The sequence below is a fragment of the Pogoniulus pusillus genome, chromosome 11 (genome assembly GCF_015220805.1).
Source record: "Pogoniulus pusillus isolate bPogPus1 chromosome 11, bPogPus1.pri, whole genome shotgun sequence".
Lineage (NCBI taxonomy): Eukaryota > Metazoa > Chordata > Aves > Piciformes > Lybiidae > Pogoniulus > Pogoniulus pusillus.
The window spans coordinates 15,405,060-15,426,946 of record NC_087274.1 but is presented as its reverse complement, the minus strand read 5'-3'; the positions used below and the strand labels follow the sequence as shown (position 1 = coordinate 15,426,946).

The following is a 21,887-nucleotide window of genomic DNA, read 5'->3' as shown; positions in this document are numbered from 1 at the left end:
AAGTTTGGAATAGTTAGGATTTCTTCCCCCTTGAAGATGAAAGCTAAATAAGAACAACTTTCCCCCTCACACTCCAACTCTATTCCCTTTTTCCCTCCCTAAATAAATGCTGTATCTCAGGAGAGGAGCAGCAGCTGGCAGTGCCACTCTTCAGTGAGTGAAGATGCGTGGATCTGAAGCATAGCAGCAGTGTGGGTGCTTGATGTGTAGGTTACCCCACCAGAGATGCACGTGACAAAGGTCTTTCATTTTGGTTCTGCCATCTGATACAGGTACAGGCATTTCTAGGTGGTGTGTGGTGGTTCACAAAGTGACCTTATTTCTCTTAATGTGTCGAGGTCAAGCCAGTGCACTTGGGTTGTAGTACCAAAGACTAATTTAGGTCATCAAATAAAGTGGCCAAACATTCCTGAGCCATGGAGAGGAACTGGCAGTCTTTAAAAGCTCCTAAGTCTTCCTTAGCCCATGGGTGAGCAGGAATGTAATGCATTTGCACACCATTGCAGCGTGACTCCTATTTCCCAGCTGTAGAAATCATCTTTACACAGATAATAATCTCTGTAAATTGTACAAAAGGGAACTGTTTCCCTTTACCTTTGGTGCAGTCAAGCTCAAGATTCACTGTGCAGGGAGCTTCTATTTTTCTTCCTCCTCCCTTAAATGTTGGTTATATCAGACTAGAACTAGTGGGTGGGTGACACGCCTGACTCCCACTTCTTGAATGGATGGCTGTTGAGCTGAGCTTGAAGGTTACTGGGACAAAAGGGGCCTGCAGGTAGGGTGTAAGTAATTGCATCGTGATAGCCAGAGGCACATTCTATGTACAATAGAAAGGATCTATTCTAATTGTGGGAAGCAGGAGGTGTTTATGAAAAGCCTTCTCTCAAAAAAGCAACTGTTTCTTTACCTCTGGCGTCACTCAAGCCTGTGTTTGCCTTCTTACTTTGTGACTTTTGGCTATCCCTTGGTATTTTGGGTGTTTTGCCTCTTTCCACCTAAAAGACCTTGTCTGAAGTGTACATATGTGTCCCCTTTCCATCTGCTGCTGCTGGCCTAGGCAGCAGTGAAGTTTCCTAAAGGGACTTTTTACATCTGATTTAAAAGTTACTGTTTGCTCTTAAATGCAGAGGAAGATGATGCTGAGGAGGTGCCAGAATTTCAGGTGTCTGGCAAAATTGGTGCAAAGAAGCAGAGGAAATTAGAAGAGAAACAAGCCAGAAAAGCACAGAGAGAGGTAAGCAGTTCCTGCCGTGGAGAGAGCCCAGAGAGCCTGAATGGCAGCAAAGACTTGCTGATGGTAGGCACCCCAGAAAGGCAAAGGCAGTGTCATCAGCACTGTGCTTTGGTCTTACAAACCAGCTCTTGATGAATCCAGCTCTTGATGTCATAGCCCATGGAGTTCATAGACTGTGGTGTCTTTTCTTTCCCACAGGTTCTCTGGCATTCTCATGGGAAAGAGAGAGGAGTTGATCTCTCCAATGCTTTTTAATTGGATGCTTCCTCTGGTTTGCAACTTAGTCCTATCTCCCCCTAAAGATAGACTTAGCACCCACATAGCAATGCTGTGCAGCACTGTAAGCAGAACCAGGGGCAGTTCTGAGTAGTGTTCTGGCAGTGCAAAAGCCTTTTGTGTCTATTGACCCATGTTTGTTGTTATGGACTTGGGTGAGATGAGAATCAGAGCCTATTGTCCCCTGAAATCTGCAATGAAGGCACATTTTGGGACTGTAGATTTTAATTCCAGGGAAGCAACAAGCATTTTGAAACTTCCTCTGGAGTGTGCTCATGGATGGCAGCAGGCTATTCATGAATTCCTTTTAGTTGTTCTAAATGTGTTTTACAAACTCTGAGACTTGGAATGTGTGGTTGTAAGAAGCAGATAAGAATTCAAGCTGCTTTTTCCTGGCAGAGGCTGGAGTGCACAGTAGACTTCACTCATCTTACAAAAAGGCAAGGTTTATGAGAGTACCAACATGTCTGGAGTGTATAGGGTCCAATTGAAGCCAAGGAGATTCCATCCTGAGATGTTAGTATCACCTGAGGTTCAAATCCAGTTTCTTAGCCCACAGTGACATGCCCTGTAGCTGATGTGTTTGGTATTTTGCTTGGTTAGTTTTTTTATATCAACTTCCATCATGGTCACCTTTGCACTCTGTGCTTCAACCATTTTGTTGCTACTTTCTGTATTATTTCTATGCAATTGACTATTGTGGAAAATGTGAGCAGAGTTGAAGTTAGCTAAGCATGGGCTGGTGGAGTGGGGAATCTTTTGGTTCATCTGAAAACGTGATGAGTTTTATTTTCCCATGCAGACAACTAAATTACTCTGCTAAGTAATTCTCTGAAACATTCACAGCCACAAATCCTCCCTTTGAATGTTCTTTGCTTGTTCTCTTGATATAATTTCAAATAGAAGTGTACTGAAGAGACTGCAGAACAACTTAAATCTCTAACCAATACACTAAATGCTTTGGCTTTTCCCCGTTTCACAATAATCCCTTTGCTAGATTTAGTTTAAAAACCAATAATAAAATGATCCAGAGACCAGTACAATCTCTCTGAGAGATTCAGTCCAGGTTAATGAGAAATGTGAATACTTGGGTTAAAGAATCTATATTCTGCTGTTTTTAACTCTCCTTAAAGTCCCTTCTAACTAAATTTTGAGGAGAAATGGAATGCTGTGATGGACTATTGCTTAATATTACTCTTGAAATAAGCTCACAGGCATTTAGCAAGCTGAAACCCTTATGGAGATAGAGCTAATGCAAGTGAGAAGGGTGATTTCTCAATTTACCATGATAAGAATGCTGAATGTTTGGGGATTTTCTTTTTCCTCATTCTCTTTACTCTTTGTTGTGTGTTGTTTTTTTTTCCTTCTGAACATGCATCTGAGAAGATATAACCCCCCCATGCTACCACAATAGGGAATGAAAATCTAGATGCCCAGGAAGAGCAAGGCTTGCCTTGACTAATGGTTCTGTGTTTTTCAGGCTGAAGAAGCAGAGCGAGAAGAAAGGAGAAAGCTTGAGTCAAAAAGAGAGGAGGAAAGGAGGAAAGAAGAGGAGAGAATCCGTCTGGAGGAGGAGCGGCAGGTGGGCATGGCTGGGTTGGCAGCTGGAAAGTTTGGAACCAAGTTCGTCTTTGAGATTGCAGCTCTGAGTGTTCTGTGAGCAGCAGAGCTCCCTTTGCCTTTCAGTACTGCTGCATACGTTTGAATTGGTTTTTCTGTTACTCCTTTCTGAGTTGCAGTAACTCTCAGTGATTTCAGCTGTAGATCCCAGTGTTGTTCTTCCAAGTGTTTGGCAGAAGTGAGCACTGCTCCAGCCATCTACACATGTGGAACAGCTAGCACCCACCCGTGGGCAAGTCTAGGGCAAAATGAATCCCAGTCTCCAGGTTGTGGACCTGCTACTGCTGTGTGTCATGCTGACAGCTCCCTCGAGTTGCCTGCCTAACAACTGTAACCAGCAGGGCAGAAAGTGAAAGACTGCAGTTGAGCATGGCCAACCTGCTGAAAAGAAGCTATTGCCCAAGACAAAATCTTTTTGTTTGTTTGTATGTGGCCTGGGGTTTGGCAGTGCAGCTGGCTGAGCAGGAACAGTCAGGCTGAAAAGCTGTCTAGAAAATCAGGGTGAAATTCTGACCAGAGACCACTCCACGTGCAATGTGCTTATTAACATGTTCAGCTTTTGTGTGTGGCTCCCTCTGATTCACTTCAGTTTGGGGCTGAGAAATTTCTTATGGCTGGATAAGAAAACTCTTCTTTGCTTTAATTTTCAGTGTTCTGAGTACAGGCTGCACTAAAGCACTTCCACCTACGTTTTGCAAGGCTCAGTGAAAAAGAGAGAAGGCTGGGGGTGGTTGTGGTTTGTTTTATTTATTTGAGCTTTGTGCTTAGCAAAGAGCAGCTGCAAGAATTTTGAGAACTGCTCAGGTGCCTGAATCTAGCTTGCTGTTGACTTTAGCTAATACCTGCCTTAGCTACTTCAATTCTGCAATTGTAACCTTTTTTTGTTTGGTTTGTTTACTTTTCCCAGTGGCCTTTATCAGGACACCAAGCCAGCCCACCAGGCTCTGGGACAAACATGCTGCCACTTTGTTTTCAAGATTTTGTTATTTCCTTGTGTCTAAGACAAATTGATAATCCAGTCATATTTTGAGCACAGGTCAAAGTCAGTATGTCTGACGTTATTTAATGTCCATCCTTAAGTGTTTCCTAGCAATTTGAGGTCTGTCTTCATGCAAACCTTTAACAGGAAACAGAACCATTCAAGACTGTAGATGTCTGGGCTGTGTCACTCAAGTTCCTGTGTCAGTCAGCAAAGCAAGCAGTGGTACAGGGAGCGCTGTAATAACCAGACTTCAGTTTGTGTTGCCTGAGGGGGCAGGGGGAAGAGAAATGAAATTAATAGATACTTGATTACTCTGCATGCAAGCATTGTCTGTCTATTAACTTTCCAGTCCTGTTACAGACAGGCCTGCCAGTGCCTGAAGTGTGCTACAAGAAGGCTGCAGAGGGACTGTTTACTAAGGCCTTCAGTGACAAGATAAGGGGCAATGGTTTGAGATAAGAGCAGATTTAGATTGGATGTGAAGAACAAGTTCTGTGCCATGACAGTGCTGGAACACTGCAACAGGTTGCCCAGGCAGGTAGTTGAGGCCCCATCCCAGGAGGTGTTCAAGGTGAGACTCAACAGGGCTCTGGGCAACTTGATCTAGTTGAGGATGTCCCTGCCGACTGCAGAGGGTTTGGACTAGATGACCTTTGGAGGTCCTTTCCAACCTAAACCCTTCTATGATACTGCCTCTCCCTTCTAGGCCCCTAGAAGTGGTTAAGGGATCAGTGGATGTATCTGGTTTTATAGCACACATGGGGCAAAGTGTCACTTGCACATTCCTCCAGAGGCAGGATTCTTCAATTCCACAAGTGACATTTTGCTATCAGTGAGTCCTTAGAAAGTACTTAAGGGGTGACAGTGTTTCTCCATAGAAGTTAAGGCATGGAAAGACACACTTAGAGAAGGTAGCTCAAGCAAGGATTTATAGTCATGAAATAAAACCAGCTGCCCTTTGGATTTCATCATTCTTGGAGGCAGCTTGGTGACTGACATACCTATAGTTAAGACAATTCCAAAGGCACAACAGGTTTAGATCACTGAAGTTTGTCTGGGGATTGTTACAGTAGTCAGCTCCATTGCCCCTCTTCCTTTCTCAGTGCATCAGAACATTTCTGTTGTGGCAAGTTTGTCATTTTGACTGTCTTTTGCAGTACTGGAAAGGTACTAAGAATCACAGAATGGTACACATTGGAAGCAACCTGTGGAGATCAAATCCAACCCCCCTGCCAAGGCAGGTTCCCCTAGAGAAGGTCACACAGGAGCACATCCAGGCAGGTTTTGAATGTCTCCAGAGATAGAGACTCTACCACCTCTCTAGGCAGCCTGTTCCAGTGCTCTGCCGCCCTTAAATTAAAGAAGTTCCTCCTCATGTTTAGATGTAAGTTCATATGTTCAGATCTGTGCCTGTTCCCCCTTGTCCTGTCACTGGGCACCACTGAAAAAACGCCTGGTCCTATCATCCTGACACCCACAGTATTGATCAGCATTGATGAGATCCTCCCTCTGTTTTCTTTTCCAGACTAAAAAGCCCCAATTCTCCCAGACTTTCCTCATCAGAGAGATGTTCCAGTCTCCTCAGCAGCTTTGTAGGAAGAATACTTTTCCTTCCTAAGGCACTGTCTGCCTGCCTTGCATGAGCAGCTTTCAAAAGTCAGGAGGATTTCTGAGTCTCTAGAAGGCTGTGAACTGCTGATGGTGGTAGAGACTCACAGAGGGTCAGAGGGGTGAATGATTGTGGTTGACACAGCACCATGGGCTGCAGAGACAGCCAGGAGAAGTGAGATGGTGTCCCACTGGGTAGGTGGAGAGAGGGCAGGACAGCTCCATTTTGGTTGAAGCTCTTTTTCACTCTCTGCAAAAGAAGTGCTAGCAAATTAGTGCATGCTTCTGTGAACGTGAAGTTGTGTTTGGGTAAAGCAAAGTTTCAGCATTTCAGCTGCAGCCTCAGACCAACAGATCCCAGTCAACAGCAGCAGGGGATTCCTGTGTCATCAAATATCTTCTAGAAGTGTGTCAGATAATGAGGGAGGGTAGAAATCATGTTGCACTGTGTAGATCTAGAAGGTCCTCAGTGCTGATCTTCGGTAAAGTCACCAGCACTGCTAACCCTGTCACAGATGCTCCCCACTTAAGCAGTCTGAGATACAGAGTCCAGGGAAACAAGGAATTCTTGAGCTGTGTTTATAAGCACATAGACCTCCCCAGTTTGTTTTGGGCAACTACACATTGTTTCACATAGGAAGTGTACCCTCAAAGGAGATAAAGGCTAAAATCTTGCATATTCTTGACACAGAGTTATTGGAGAGAGTCCAGTGGGGACTGTGAAAACACTGAGGGGCCTGGAGCAGCTCTATGAGGAGCAAAGGCTGAGAGCCCTGGGACTGCTGAGCTTGCAGAAGAGCAGCCCCAGAGGGCATCTGAGCAATGGTCAGTAAGAATTGAAGGGAAGGTGGCAAAAGGATGGGGGCAGATTCTTCTCAGTGGTGCCCAGTGACAGGACAAGGGGCAATGGGCAGAAACTGGAACCCAAGAGGTTCCAATTGAACCTGAGAAGAAACTTGTTGCCTGTGAGGGTGCTGGAGCCCTGGAACAGGCTGCCCAGACAGGTTGTGGAGTCTTTTTCTCAGGAGAGATTCCATCCCCATCTGGCCATTGTGATCCTGGGCAAACTGTTGTGGGTACCCTGCTTTAGCAAGGGGGTTGGACTGGATGATCTCCAAAGGATCCTTCCAGCCTTCACCGTGCTGGGATTCTGTGCAGATGCCCTCCTTCTATCTCCATGTGCTTGTATGCAGGTATCAATAAATGCAGTTGCCCCTTGGCTTCAGTGTTGCAAACCAGCTAATTTATTTTTAACCGTTAAGTTTCCGGTGTTGTGATGACCTGATTGGCTCTAGGTGTGAGGGACCTCCTTTGTAACTGGCGCTTGCCTCAGCTCTGCTTCACCCTGGGCATTTCCCTTTCACTCCTGGAGTTTTTTCGTGGTGAGCTGGTTTACCAACTGACACCTTGCCAATGAGACCCAACTTCCTCAGATGCTGGAAAACAGAGCCTTCACCCAGAGCCTTGCAGGGTGCTCACTCAAGAGGTTGGGGCTTGCTTCTCTGTGCACCGGCATTTCTGTAGGCAGGACTCCCTCAGCCCAGCTTTAGCCGTGCCAAGGAGCCTGCTTGTGCAGATGCAGGGCTGACAGCTGTGGCTCCTCTAGAAGAGCAGCACTGAACAGCCAGCATTGCCTCTAAATGCACTGCAGAGTGGATGCAGCTTGGTGCAGCAGAGAAGCTGCCAATCTTCAGTGAGCAGGCTTTTAAGTGTTGTGAAATAAGAGGTCACAGCAGGAGTGGGGGCTGGAGGTTATTCATTGTTAGGTTAAAATGAGATTGCTGTTGCAAAAGCTGAGTTCTGCCCAGAGCTTGTAAAGTGGGGAAATTTTTTTTTCAGGCTTTCAGTTTTGCATTCCAGTACCTAAGTAGCAATGATCTGGACTATTGGGCTGTAGGAATGGAGGATCAGCTGGTGGTCCCTAGGGTCCCACTGAAACTTTTCAGAACTTGGACCCTTAAGTTATGGTTCTTTATGCCAGAGGAGACTAAGGTTGGGTATTAGCAAAAATTCCTTTGCTGCAAGAATGGTCAGGGATTGGAACAGCCTGCCCAGAGTGGTGATGGAGTCACTGTCCCTGGAGGTGTTTAAAACACCTGTAGATGTGGCACTCTGGAACATGGGTTAGTGGCTGTTGTGGCATTAGGTGAATGGTTGGACTTGGTGATCTTAGAGACATTTTCCAATGGAAACAATTCTGTGATTCTGTAGAGGATCTTTGGTTATGTAAGAACAGACAACAAGCTTTAAAATGTTGATTGTCAAGTGATTTTTGGTCTGCCTAGTATTATCATAAACTCACAGAATGCTTTGGGTGGAAAGGGACCTTTAAAGCTCATCCAGTCCACCTGTCCTGCAGTGTGCAGGGACATCTGCAGCTGGAGCAGGTTGCACAGAGCCCCCAGCAACCTGAGCTGGAATGCTTCCAGGGATGGGGAGCATCTCCCAACTCTCTGGGCAACCTGGGCCAGGGTCTCACCACCATCACTGTAAAATATTTGTTCAAGGGATCTGGCATTTAGACTGCTCGGAACCAGCTGTGTAGTTTCACTTCAGGCATTTGTTTTCAAGTCTGTCGTTTTCCTGCAAAATAATTTCTCCCAAGGAAGAATTGAAAAGCTTGCAGAAAACATATTCCACTCGGATTTCTAGGGGGTGAGGAGAGTTAAGAACACTTACCTTAACTTCTTACAGTGCTTTTTGATGTGGTGTCTAACCAGTGGTTAGGGGAGGAGATGTCTGCCGAATCATCTACTTGATAAGTTCCTTTTCACTTCCTGAGGAACCTGCACCAACAGCATAAAAACTGGATGCTAGACAAGGCCCATCAGCCCCAAAGCATTTGGCACAGGATTCAGTGTGCTCTTTCTCATCCTGCACGTTGAGGAACCTGCCACCAACAAGGAACAACTGGCAACAAGTGGTGGCTGGAGAGTGCAGTGTTTGCTCTGTCTTCCCTTCCTCACTACCAGTGGATCTCCTCCACTTAGCAGTGGAATAAATTGCTTATACATGATCTCTTTGTCAGCAAGGTGGTCCTCTAGCTCATCTGGAGGAGCTGGCAAGCACTTTCCTCACTGGGAAGGCTGCTTAGGCAAAGCTCTCAGAAAAGCACCTTACTCTGTAGGCAAATGTAAGTCTGAGTGCCACCTTAAGTGGGTTACTGCATGGAAAGCTTCAGCACCTTCCTGCCTAACAGTGCAGTAAGAGTCCTCACCCTTTACTAAAAACAGTCATGCCTTCAAAGGCTGTGAGCTCTCAGCTAGCCAGAACAGTTCCCAGGGCTCCAGAGGGGTGTTTGATCCCAAGAGTCAAGGTCTGCTTCCAGCTGTTAGTCTAAAAGAGTTTAAGTTACCATGGGTTTCACCTGGCTAAGTTTGGCTTCCTATGTAGTTGGCATAATGAGTGTTAGAGAATGTGGACAACCTGGCAAAAATGAAAAAGAGAAGGAAGGTTTAAGTCATCAATTATTTTCTAATAAAGACATGATCAAAGTGGGAGAGTTTGTTCTACATACTCACTGAACTGATCAAAAAGAAACTTTGGCACTGTAGCAAGCCCCCAGTTGGGGTAACAGTTGGGTGGGTGAGGAGAGATGCAAACCTGCTAAGAGGGGGGGAGGGGGGAAGGCAGGCAGCTGAAGATGAGCATCTGTAGGTAGCAAATTTCCATGGTGCTGGGATTTCCCCACACCCCAGCCGTGGCTGGAGGGAGCTGGCCACATGCTTTACTACTGAACTCCACAGCAGTGAAGTGAGATCAGCTGGGGAGGTGCAAAGAAACCTAACAAAGATGTGTGTGTGACATTTCTGTTCTGAGTGCCCTCTGTGTGACTTGTACGAAGCAAGTGCTGGCCTGTTTCATTAGCAGATCCTTGGGTGCTGAGAGTGTTCCTGAGTGTGGCTTGTGCACACAGAGTGATGGTTTTAGGAAGGCAACCTGCACCTTCCATGCAATCGCTGCATGACTTGGGCATGCGGAAGAAAAGGGTTTCCATGATGGTGGGGAAAGGCTCTGAGAACAAGTGTGAACAGGCAGCCTGGCTTTACTAGGCTTCCTCTGCTCAGCTTCTACTGCTGTTGCGGGTCACTTCTTCCAGGACAGTTGTCTAAAGTCATCTTTTGGCTTTGAACAGTTTGCAGTTTGTCTAAATCCTCTTTTTGTACAGATTGAGTCATAGGTGAACTTAGGGAGTGAAGCATGCAAGACTGATCAGGAATCACAGAACCATTTTGGTTGGAAAAGGCCTTAAAGATAATTGAGTCCAACCCAACCATTTTCTAACTCCAAGTCTGGTGCTAAATTCTGTCCCTCAGCATCATATCTCTGTTTTTTTAAACCCCTCCTGGGATGGTGTTCAACCATCTCCCTAAGGAAGTGGCTGGGATATTTAGATGGAAAAAGCTTCTGAAGATACCTAGTGTTATGGAACCACCAAGAAATGCGAGGCTTTGAGGGCTGCCACACTTAGCTACTCACCTGGAAAAGCTCTGCTGATCCTAGCATTAAAATTTAGGATCTGGAAAGCAAGCTTTCAGGGAGACTGTAAAGGGGATGCTGAGAGGTGGCTGCTTTGCCAGGCTTGCAGCAGAGAATCACAGAAGCATCCAGGTTGGAAATGACCCTCAGGATCATCAGGTCCAACCTATAACCCTACTTTACAAGATTCACCCTAAACCATATTCCCAAGCACTACAGAAGCTTTTCTGCCTGTGTTGGGAATGGAAGCACTGTAACATCTTGGTGTGCTTTGATAGCAGGTAGGTGAGACAGAGAGCATTTGTTATTAGACCTTCCAGAAACAGGAAATTATTTCTTAGTTACTGTTGCTCCCATCTGTAAATAAGACGTGAGGAAAAGTGTCTTAGCTATGAGGGTGCTGGAGCAGGCTTCCCAGAGAGGTTCTGGAATGTCCTTCTATGGAGAGATTCCAGACTCACCTGGACATTGTGATCCTGGGCAATCTGTTATGGGTGCCTTTGCATTAGCAGGGGGTTGGACTGGATGATCCCCAGGGGTTCTGCTTTTAGCAGGAGGGTTGGACCAGATGATCTCCAGATGTCTGTTCCAACCCCCATCATGCTGGCATTGTGTGGGAAGCTCTGTTCTGATGGATGTTTTTATAGACTCTTCTAGAAACTATTTGCAAAGCAATTTGCAGGGCTTGTGATTGTTTTGTTGTTGTTGTTCTCATTTAAAACTCAGTTGAATTCCAGCCTCTGCAGTAGGCTAGGGGAAGAGCCTTGTTGTTGTGTTTCCAGGCTCAAGATTAAATTCAGTGCATTTACAGGAAAAGAACAATTGTTGTCACTTGCAGATGAAATATGGGGATGTTGTGCTTGGCACCTGTAACACAAAGAAATTACTGTTGGGCTTTTGCTAATAATCATTGCAGTGATGACTGACCCAGAAAATGGCCTTGTTTTGTCTCAAGAGCTTCCTCAGATCTCTCTCTGCATGAGGTTAACAAAACAGTTTTGACTTGCATGTACAGCAAGAGCCTTCCAGTCCTAATTTTCTTCTGCTTGCCAGTTGAAAGCATTCAATCTTATGACTTTCTGAGAGTTTGGTTAAACACAGTCATCACCAAAGGCACTTTCTCTTTGGTTTTTGTGGAAAGACAACCCTCCCATCCTCGTTTCTAGTATCTTGCTGATTTTGGCCTTGCATAGCATCTTGGGTTTTAATGTGCACATTCTCCAATATACTTAATGACCTGTTCCTGTCTCTTCCTGTTTTAATGGAACAAACATTTGCTTTCCAGCCATTTAAGGAAGCAATTATCATATTAGCATCAAAGATGGAGCACGACAAGCATTTCAAAATCAATTTGATTGCTCTTTAAGAGATCGATTCCTATGCTAATAATGAAGGAATGCCTAGAGGTTGTCACTGAAATGTGAAGAACTCTTCCTATGTTTCAATAAAGCCTTTGCAATGTGATAGCAGCCAGGGGCAGGTCCAATTGGAATCCCATTCTCCTAAGTGCTCTACAAACATAAAGGAACCGTTGTGTAAGGAAACACTTTTCTTGTGTGGGGCTACATGGGTCAAATGTTTTGGAGAAGAGCAAAACAACCTTTAAAAGAAAATGATGGAAAGCTGCAAATGTGTGAGAGCTCACAATAAAAATCTGTTCCCATTTGAAACAGTTTAAGTGATCTATCACAGAATCCCAGCATGGTAGAGTTGGAACGGACCTCTGGAGATAATCTAGTCCAGCCCCCTGCTAAAACAGGGCTATCTGCAACAGACTGCACACAGGTGAGCTTTGAAAGCCTCCAGGGCAGCCTGTTCCAGGGCTCCAGCAGCCTCCACAGTGAAGAAGTTTCAGATGGAACTTTCTGGGCTCCAGTTTTAGCCTGTTGTGCCTTGTCCTGTCACTTCATGTCCAGTCTGGCCCCATCCTCTTATCCTCCATCCTTTAGCTCTTGCTGAACGTTGCTCGGTCCCCTCTGAGGCTGCTCTTCTGCAGGTTCAACAGCCCCAGGGCTCTCAGCCTTTGCTCCTTGCAGAGATGCTCCAGGCCCTTTGGTATTTTTGTAGCCCCCACTGGACTCTTTCCAGTAGTTCCCTGTCTCTGATGGACTGGAGAGCCCAGGACTGGGTACGCTACCCCAGATGTGGCCTCACTAGGGCAGAGCATTTGAGGAGGACCTCCCATACTATTAGTGTACCCCAGGATCTCCTTGGCCGTTTTAGCCTCGAGGGCACATTGCTGGCTCATTTTAACTGCAGTGTGATGCTGGTTTTGCTGTGTGAGTCTGACTGCTCTGCAGGCCTCAGCCTTTTGCTGACCTCAGGCTTGGAGTCTTCTGGGTCAGCATTATTATTTCTGTGTTTTAAAGTTTAATGTATTGTTCAGGGTAAACAACTGACAATATTTTTCCTGTGAATAATCAAGAGCCTGTGGGTTTTGGTTAACAGTGAAATGTATCGTACCTTGCCCCTCCTCTGTCTACCATACTTGAGTCTTTCCAGTCCATGTACACATTTGTTTTTGTGTCCTGAGGAAGAGATTTTACTTCAGACTCTTTTACAGGCCAACAGATGGGCACCAGTGTAACTCCACTGTCCTTTGTGACCACCTACTGAAAACGTGGATGTTGCATGAAAGTACACTTAGGGGCAGGGACTTCCTGTCCCAGGATCTGCAGAAGAACCAGATTCATGCAAATTAGGAAAGCAGGTTGCTCTAGCTGGGTGCTCTGCTCACTGGTGTCACAGCAGTTAGAAGCCAGCGTAGGTGTACTGCATGCGAGCTGGCACTGCCTTGTGAGCTGGCTACTGCTGAAATAATGATGCCATCAAGGGAGAACTTAGACTCGTTTTGGAAACATTTGATCTGCTGTCAGTCCTAGTAAAGCCAGACCACAGAGAAAGACAATGCTGCTTTACTTAAACCTGCTTTGTGGAGGAGCAGACTGACTACTTTTTATCTGTTCTGTCCAGGAAGAGGAAAAAAGGAAGGCAAAAGAAGAAGAGGAGAAGAGAGAGTATGAAGAGTACCTGAAGCTGAAGGAGAGTTTTGTAGTTGAAGAGGAAGGGGTTGAAGAATCAATGACAGAGGAAGAGGTATGTACGTTGGGCTATTACTGCAGGTCTTTTATCTTGGTTAGACCCTTACTGCATTCTGCTTCATAATAAATGAACTAGAAATCAGGAGACAGCCAAACATTCCTGCTTGTGAAAGCTGGGTGGTGTGTATGGCACACATAAACCTGGAGTATTTCCTCGTGCTGCAGCCCTTCGTTCCAGACTCCCACAAGTTCAGAGTGTGGAGTTGTATTGCTGGAAAAGAGTTTTCTCCTCTTTTCATCTAAGGACTGAAATCAAACTCTCTTACTGTCAGCTTTACCCTGCTCCTGTAGCATGGGCCGGGTGAAAAGAAGGCTCAATGCGGAATTTGATGCCCATTTATCTTAGGGGGAATTGCTTGGGTTGGAGCTGCTGTGGAATCAAATGAAAAAAACAAGCTCTTGCCTTAAAAGGCTTCAATTAAGAGAATTCTACAGGACACAGCTGAGGTGCTTGTGGGCTGTACACTGGAAAACTGCATCCTGGACTGCAGGTGCCTGCTGTGGTTGGCAGCATTTCAAACTCGCAGCCTTCTAGCCTGCAGCCACACTGCTCGGTCTATTGCTTGAAATGGGATACTTGGTATATCACAGTCAACCTGAGAAGGTTTCCCTGCTGTGGGAGGCAGTGCTCTTATGCTGTCCACTGGAAACCTGTTAGACACATTTTAATTGCTGAAATTGATCTTGGGTTGTAACTAACAAGTTTGAGCTCTCCCATGCATCTCATGAGAAGGCCTTTGTCCAGAGCCCTGTGAGCATTTTCTCCTCTGCTAAAGTGACCACGTTGAGTGGAGTGAGCATCACAGAGAGTAGCTTTGGGCTGAGGAGCTTGTAAGGAGTCAATACCACTCAACATTAGTCACCAGTTCTCACTAAGGACCCCTCCCTGTAGGAGCAATTCCTCCGTCATGCCAGGGTTAACACCAAGAGAGGTTGTGTCTGGTGATGGGGAATTTCCTGAGACGCAGGGAACAGCCAAATGCATACTTCTGACAAAAGTTCCTTCCAAAAAGAGTGTATCTTGTTAAAAAATTAGACTGTACTTAAATATTAAACCGTTCCACTTCAGACACCCTTTAAAGCTAGAAAGTGTTTCTTGTCTGTGTTCCTACAGCTGCCTGTCAAGGAGAAAATAATCTTTCTGTGTGGGGGAACACAGAAGGGTGTTCTCCATTCTAAAGAGTTTGGCAGGCAGCTAACGATTCTAGGTCTCAACACAGGATATCTTTGGTAGGGGTGGGGAATTAGAACTTTAACAGGAGTTGATTTGAAAGTAATCTTCAGAAGCAATTTTAGGTACACAGCTCGTTGGAGACACAGCTTTGCAAGAAGGGCAAGCCACACCTGTGCCTCGTGGTGGGCAATGTGCAGAAGCATTTCAGTAGCCTGTTAGAAAAGCTGGCTCTGCCTTGTTGAGACCAGCTGCTGAAAATTAAGGTCCTGAGTCTAGAGCAGTTGATTAAGGCTGGTAGATTTCCAGGCTCCCAGAGTAACTTTATCTCTTTGTTTGCATTGCTTTTGAAAACAGAGCCACTTACAATGAAATGCAGGATTTCAGGTGCACAAATGATTCCAGGTGGAAATAACTAGCTTTTTCCATGTGTGCTGTGCACAAGAGTAGATGGGGGCTACTCTTGGGCATCTGCATTAGCAGAATTACTTGATGTTTTACCACTGTAATGAGTGTCCTTGCCCAGATGTGGCTGTTCCAGGGTATGTGTGATGTGAAGAGTAAAAGATTCAAAGATTTCGTTTCAGAAAGCAAATGCAAATTGTCCTTGAGCCATATTCTGTCTTAGAAAATGCCTGTCATAAATGGCTAGTTTAGATTCAGTCTAGATATGGGTTGTGCAAGGGCTCTCACAGCATTTCTATTTAAAACTTGGGAAGTATGGAAACTGAACAGTTAAAATATTTGTACTCGGCAAGTTTGTGGTGGATTTAATGTTCATGACTTCAGTGTCTGACGTGACAGTAACAATTGTTCTTCTTGCTGTGTGCAGTCTCGCAGCTTTCTGATGGACTTCCTTGCCTACGTGAAGGTAAGCCAGCCCTGAGCTTGCTCATCCTTCCAGCCTCCTGTAAAGTGCCTTTGGCAAAGAGCTCAGTTGCTCTTCGATTTTACTTAGATATTCAACAGGCAGCCGAAGTGACTGCTGAGATCTGCCTTATTTCCTTGCCCATGCGCGGGTTCCAATGGTCTGTAATGATAGCTGTCTCTTGCCTTTTGGGGGCAGCACTGTGGCTCTTACCTTCTCTCATCAGAACACAGCATTGCAAACAGTGCCTGATGGATCACCCCTGGGGTTTCTGAACGGTGATGTTTGCTGGTGATTGGGATTTGGGTCATTCAGGCTTTTTGTCTGTGAACATCAGCTGCCGATGTAGAAAACAATCCCCGTGTCTCAGCTCAGCGTGAAGGGGAATCGCTGCAGCAGCTGTGGCCTGCCGGGCAGGATGTATCTGTCTGAAAAGGTCAAGCCCACTTCTCGTGTATTCTCTTGTTTGCAACTGTTGTCTTAATGTTTGACAGGGATACTTAAGGAGATGGTACTTTGTTTTTAAGAGGGTTTGCCGGTTTCCCTTTCACCGTGTTGAGTGGTTTGCTATTGATAAAAAGCTGTGGTGTGTTCCTGAGCATTTCCACTTTTGATCTGTAACAACAAATGCTTCTCCCTCCACTGTTGGTATATCAAAGGTCTGATGCATTCTTCTGCTCTTACTCTAATAGTGTTATGCAAACCTTTTGTCCTAATGAATCCTTTTCCTCCTTTACTGGAAGCTGGACCCTTATCTGGATGTGTGGAGTGTGTGGGAAAGGCTTGGTTAGTGAGCAAATCATTTGCCTGTTTAGCAGCTTTCTAATCATTATGTGAATCCAGAATCTCGCAGCCTGGACCAGTTTTGCATGTCTGCTGCCACAGCAGGCCCCCGGCGTTACAGGCAGGTTTGTCGTGGGTAACTGCTCCAGAAGTTCGTTTGAGTGGTTGCCGAGTGAAATCTGAGCAGTGGCTTGATGGTTCTGGAGTGGCTGCAAAGCCGCGGCACGGGCAGCTTTTGCTATGCTGCTCTCTGCCTCCTCTGCCACTGGCACAGGGCCACGGTGAGAGAGGTGCTAGGCCTGCATCTGCCGATGCTTGCTGGTCAGTGTGCTTTCGGGGGTAGCTGGGCAATGTCCAGGCTGGCAGCACGCTGACCGTTCGTTGCTGCAGCCCAGACAACAGTAGCCTCTGTTCGGTAACCAAGCCCCTGGTACAGGCCAGGCAGCTCTGATCAGAAGCACCACCAAAAGCAGACAAGAGAGCCAAGGAGAGACAGGAAGAGCTCTGGATGATGTGTTTAAAGCTTATGGAAAAGCAGGGAGTGAAGATGAACCATGGGATGGCACATTTCCTCTTGCAGGCGTGCGGCGATTTCAGTATTCTGTTTCCCACCAAATCAGAGAGATTTCTTTGGAAGGGAGGGGACTGGAAACAGCCATGCCTGTGAAGACCACCTTCTGTTTTCCATTGCTGTCTGTGCAAAGGGACTCCATGGTATGGCACGGTCCTGGTCCACCCATTCCCATCCAAGGCTTTCCAGATACAGCCAAGCAGCAGATGGAGGAAAACGTGCTGTTCTTTATCCTAAGGCAGCTTGCTTTTTCTCTGCTGTCTCATCGTCCCTTGGGATCTCCCAGAAAAGCCGAGATGGTTTCCAAGGGATAGCACAGAGGGGTCTGATTCTGCACGTTGCCCTGGTGGTTGTGGTGGATGGAACAGATTAGTCACAAACTCTCAGTTCAGCTTGAGCACATCTGTATAGTTTTATATTAGTCACTTTAGCTGACATCAGAAAAACGAAGCAGGGGCTGAAAACCTAATTTGACATCTGATTTCCTCTGTAGAGATGAGTTGCAGAACTGGGGCACTTCTTGTTTTTACAACTGTTTTGGGTTTTTTAATTAGGGTTTTTTTTTTTGCTTGTTTGTCTTTTTAATCTTGAAAGTGTGCTGAAATTTAGATTGTATTGCCCTCATCTTCTGCTCTATTCACAGAGATGATTGACTTGGATCAAGAAGCAGTGCCAAGCTGCTGGTGGCTGGCTGAAAACTATATCAATGAAGAGCACTTGGCACTTTTAAAAGCTAAAATTCATTTTAGCTCTTCTGTTGAATAATTTACTGGTGTAACTGGCTGGAGGCAGCTCACCTCACACCTGCTTGCTAGCTGAAGGTGTCTGAATTCAAATGCAGCCTCTTGCCCAGCTCTGCCTCTTGGGATTGTTTTAAATGAGATTGTTCCTAAACACAACAAAAGAGTTGATGTCCTCCAATTCTGCTTTCTGAAAGCTGAGCATCTCTTTCCCTTCGGGGTTTTCAAGTAGCCCCTCAGCCTCAGTCTGACCACCTCAGACCTCCGGCTGCGGTATTTTCTGCTGCAGGAGCTACCCCGTGTTTTCTTCTTACAGTGGCCAGTCCTCAGGTTACAGACTTGACGGCTCTGCTCCTGGAGGAGCAGAATAACCCACTCCTCATGGGAGGGAGCCTCAGGGGTTCACTCAGCAGTGGTGTAGCTGCACCACACGGCTTACAAACCAGCTCTGTGGGCTTCTTGAGCGCTTGCAAACACCAACAATGAAGCGGGCAGAGGTTAAAGAGGGGGCTGAGCAGTTCCTCTGCTGTAGAGCACTGGCTCTCTTGGCCCAGGGAAATGTGAGCCTGCACGTTGTCCATCAAAGCCTTCTGCCCCAGCCTGGCAGCTTATCATTGGACGCATCTGAATTGCAGGCAGTGAACTGAAACAGCAAGCTGCATTTGAAAGGGATAGCAAAGGACTCGCAGCCTTTATGCTCTGTCCTCATTCCCCTCAAGAAGATAAGGGGGGGAAAAATGATACTTAACTCAATCCTGGGAGCTCTTGCTATGTCTCCTCCATTGCCAAGGATAGCAGCAGAATCATAGCTGAACTGAAATGGATCATTGGTGCGTTGTTTGCTCTGCAAAATATGAAACGTGGTGAAGTGTTCTGTGCACCTGGGACTTTGCAATGCCATTATAGTCCCGTATGTGGGGAGTGCATCCCAATTCCACACCAGCCTCTGGGATCTCCCTTGAAAAGCTTCCACCAAACTTGGTCATTGAGGGTGAATAAGTGAAGGTTTATTCCTGTTTTTCTTGTTTCTGTGACTTCTTTTAAAAGAAGATGTGACGAATCTGGGCAGGTCCCAGCTCTGAGAACTGAATTCCATGGACTGGTTCCAGTTCCATGCATTCAGTCCATGGTATTCAGTTCTCTAGCTTGGCTGCATCGAACTTCACAGCACCTAATTCTGTGTGGCTTTTTTGTCTGATTTTATGAATGAAAAAAGATTTATTTCAACCTCTCTAAATCTTCAGTGTCCTTCCAGTGTACTCTTAAGATCAGCAACAAATGTATTGATGGTTTGGGGGTATTGCATCTGATGATACAGATGTAGCTCTCATGGCCATACTTACCTGGCACGTAGTGTAGGCCAGAGTGTTAAGTGAAGAGTTCTATAAGCGTTATGCTTTCCAGATTCCTCACAAGCAGTGAATCCCTTTGCTGCCTCTAAACAAAGATAAAAAGACAGGAACTAAGGAGCTCCAGATGAGTGCACCAAGTGTTTCCTCTGTGATTCTCTGCAGCTACAGAGAAATGTCAAACCAGGTGTGAGCAATGGTGGCTGCACACTGACAGGGCTGTAGCAAGAACCTCTTTGAAAACCAAAATGAAAATGAGCAGCTCCCGTTTCAGCCTTTGTTCTGAGAGATCATTATGCTGTCTGCCCAGGGGTGCACCAGTGCTGTGAAGGTGTTCACTTGCTCAGGAGGATTATTACAGCATTAATACCCATGGCATCAGTAAAAGAGACTAAAGAATTTAATGCTGCCAGTTTTGTCTGGATTTTGATGTCTGTGCTGCTACAGACCTGTGCATTTAAATGCCTTTTAAGATGTACTTCGATCACAAAGTGGTTTGGGTTGGAAGGTACCTTTAAGGGTCACCTAGTCCAACCCCCTGCAGCCAGCAGGGACATCTGCAACAAGAGCAGGTTGCTTAGAGTCCCACACAGTCTGACCTGGCATGGTTCCAGGGATGGGGCATCTACCACCTCTCTGAATGACCTGGGCCAGGGTCTTGCCACCATCAGCATAAAACATTTCTTCCTTAGATGTAGTCTAAATTTTTCCTCTTAGTTCCAAACCATCACTCCTTGTCCTGTCACAAGAAGCCAGCTCAAATGAAAATCCAAAGAGGATCTTGCTAAAGCATACTGGAAATTAGAGGTAGCAATTGAGAAGCACAGGTGGCAGGAGAACAGAGCTCATGCTGCTGCTGACCTAAGCAAAGGTTCAGGGTGAACAATAGCAAATGTATCTGTGCCTTCACTTCAGTGGGTCAGAGCAAACAGTCATTCCACAGAGCAGAGGGGTTTAAATGACTTCAGTTAGGAGGATTTTGCTAGAGAGAAATGCTTGCTGGGAGAAGTTAGGTAGAATGACAGCTTTCTGCCTTCCTGTGAAATTATTTTTCACTGGAAAGAAAAAGATCAAACTCAAACTGATCAGCTGCACTGACTCTGCTTTGTCTCCATAGAAAACAAAGGTCATCCAGCTGGAGGACTTGGCTTCTCATTTGGGGTTAAGAACACAGGTAAGGACTAACTTTTGGGGTGCAAGAAATGAGTTCAAAAGACAGGAGAGAAAGTAAGCAAAGGCAAAATCCATTCTCCTGGTTGAAATCTAAACTGTAGCTTGATTCAGCAGTCACATAAAGGCAAGAAAGGGCAGGAGGCAGAACAGTGGAAGCAGGGCTTAGATTCTAGCTTAAGGTGTAGTGGAACTGCATGATTGGAGTAACTGTGGAGTTAACCAAGCAATCAAATCAACAAGTTGGTGTTTGGATTCGTCAAAGAGGTTTTCTCTAAAATGGAGCAAGGAAAAAAAAAACCTGAAAAGCTCTGGAATGTATTCAGCATAGCCAGGATCTTGGAGAAGTACCTCAGTTTACTTCCTGGAACTTTGCTCTTGCACTGGCAGTACTCAGCCTTTCCTGGGCAGATTGCTGTAGCCACAAAACTCTTTGGGGCATAGGGAAGTTATTTGAATGGCCCAAAGTGCAGAAGCCCACTTCATCATTCTCAGATCGAGGGGCTCACTGCCTCAGCCTGTGTGGAAATGCTGTTGTGTCCTTCACCTGTCTTTCACACTGTGGAGTTCAATGCAAGCCCCAACCTGTAGTTGATCTGAACATGTGAAATGTTTGTTGCCTCCCTTTTGATCAATTTGTTGTTCCTTTTTCTCCTCTGAACAGGATGCAATTAACAGAATCCAGGACCTGATGGCAGATGGCACTCTAACAGGTGACAGCCAAAACACAAAGGGTGCTTAGCTGTAGCTGGCGAAGAGGCGATGCCTTCCCCATGGCAGAGTGACTTCCAGTGCAGATGCTCTTTAAAACCATAGAGGATCATGGATGCACAGAATGGTTTGGGTTGAGAGGGACCTTTTAAAAGTCATCTAGTCCAACCCCCTTGCCATGGACAGGGACATCTGCCACTAGAGAAGGGTGCTCAGAGCCCCAAGCAACCAACCTGGATGGTTCCAGGGATGGGGCATCTCCCATCTCTCCGAATGACCTGGGACAGGGTCTTGCCATCCTTAGGGCAAAAAATGTCTTCCTTTTCTCTAGTTCAAATCTCCCTCTTTTAGGTTCATACCATCATCCCTTGTCCTGTCACAATAGGCCCTAATAAAAAGTCTGTCCCCAGCTTTCTGATCAGCATCTTTAAGCACTGAAAGGCCACCAGAAGGTCTCCCTGGAGCCTTCTCTTCTCCAGGCTCAACACCCCCAACTTTCTCAGCCTAGCCTCACAGCAGAGCCCTTCCAGCACTGCTGTGGCCTCCTCTGGCCCTGCTGCAACAGGTCCCTGTCTGTGCTGTGCTGAGGAGCCTGACAGGACTTGATAAATAGCTCTCTTTATTCTCCCTGATTCAGCTGCCATCAAAGGGCTGTTTAAGGCACTGTGGGATGTGACTGCCTCTAAGGATTGAGGGTGAATGTCCCCAGCAGCTCAGGAACCAGTACCAGGCCTGTGAATTGAGCCCTGCTGAAGTCATTCAGGGGCTCCTGGGCATCCAGCTGCAAAGAATGTCCTCTGAAATCTGCATTTGAAAGAATCATTTGGATGTTTTGGGGTAGCTTGCAAGCTTGTTTTAAGGTGCTGTGGCTCAAACCAAGGCGGGGTTATGTCGTACTGCAGGAGACGCAAACATTCCACGCGCTCCAGCATGCTGTTGTAAGTGAAGTGCCTGTTCTGAGCTGTGTGCCCACATAATCAAAGCTGGGGTGTGAGCAGAGACTGAGCATGTGAGTAGCTCCCTGCCTGAACAAACTTGTTTTATTGCTGGGCAGTCATCTTCTTTCAGAGGGTGAAGTGGGGAAGGTGCCAGTGCAAATATTGGCTAATCTTATACCCTGGACCTGGCTGGGAAACAGCCCAGTGGGTACCTGCGGATACCCATTCAGACTGGCCCTGCTCACTGGAGGGGATTGGACTAGATGACCTTCAGAGCCCCTTCCAA

The 21,887-nt window shown here is 46.1% G+C and overlaps 1 protein-coding gene across 1 annotated transcript in view; it reads left to right on the top strand.

Moving 5' to 3' along the window:
* The window catches only part of DDRGK1 (DDRGK domain containing 1), a 35,029-nt gene that overhangs the window by 10,993 nt on the left and 2,149 nt on the right, over positions 1–21,887 (top strand). The window contains exons 3-8 of the mRNA XM_064151177.1: positions 1,128–1,234; positions 2,991–3,092; positions 13,173–13,295; positions 15,304–15,342; positions 19,900–19,956; positions 20,617–20,665. Coding sequence (XP_064007247.1) covers positions 1,128–1,234; positions 2,991–3,092; positions 13,173–13,295; positions 15,304–15,342; positions 19,900–19,956; positions 20,617–20,665 — 477 coding nt within the window. The remainder of the gene's footprint in view (positions 1–1,127; positions 1,235–2,990; positions 3,093–13,172; positions 13,296–15,303; positions 15,343–19,899; positions 19,957–20,616; positions 20,666–21,887) is intronic.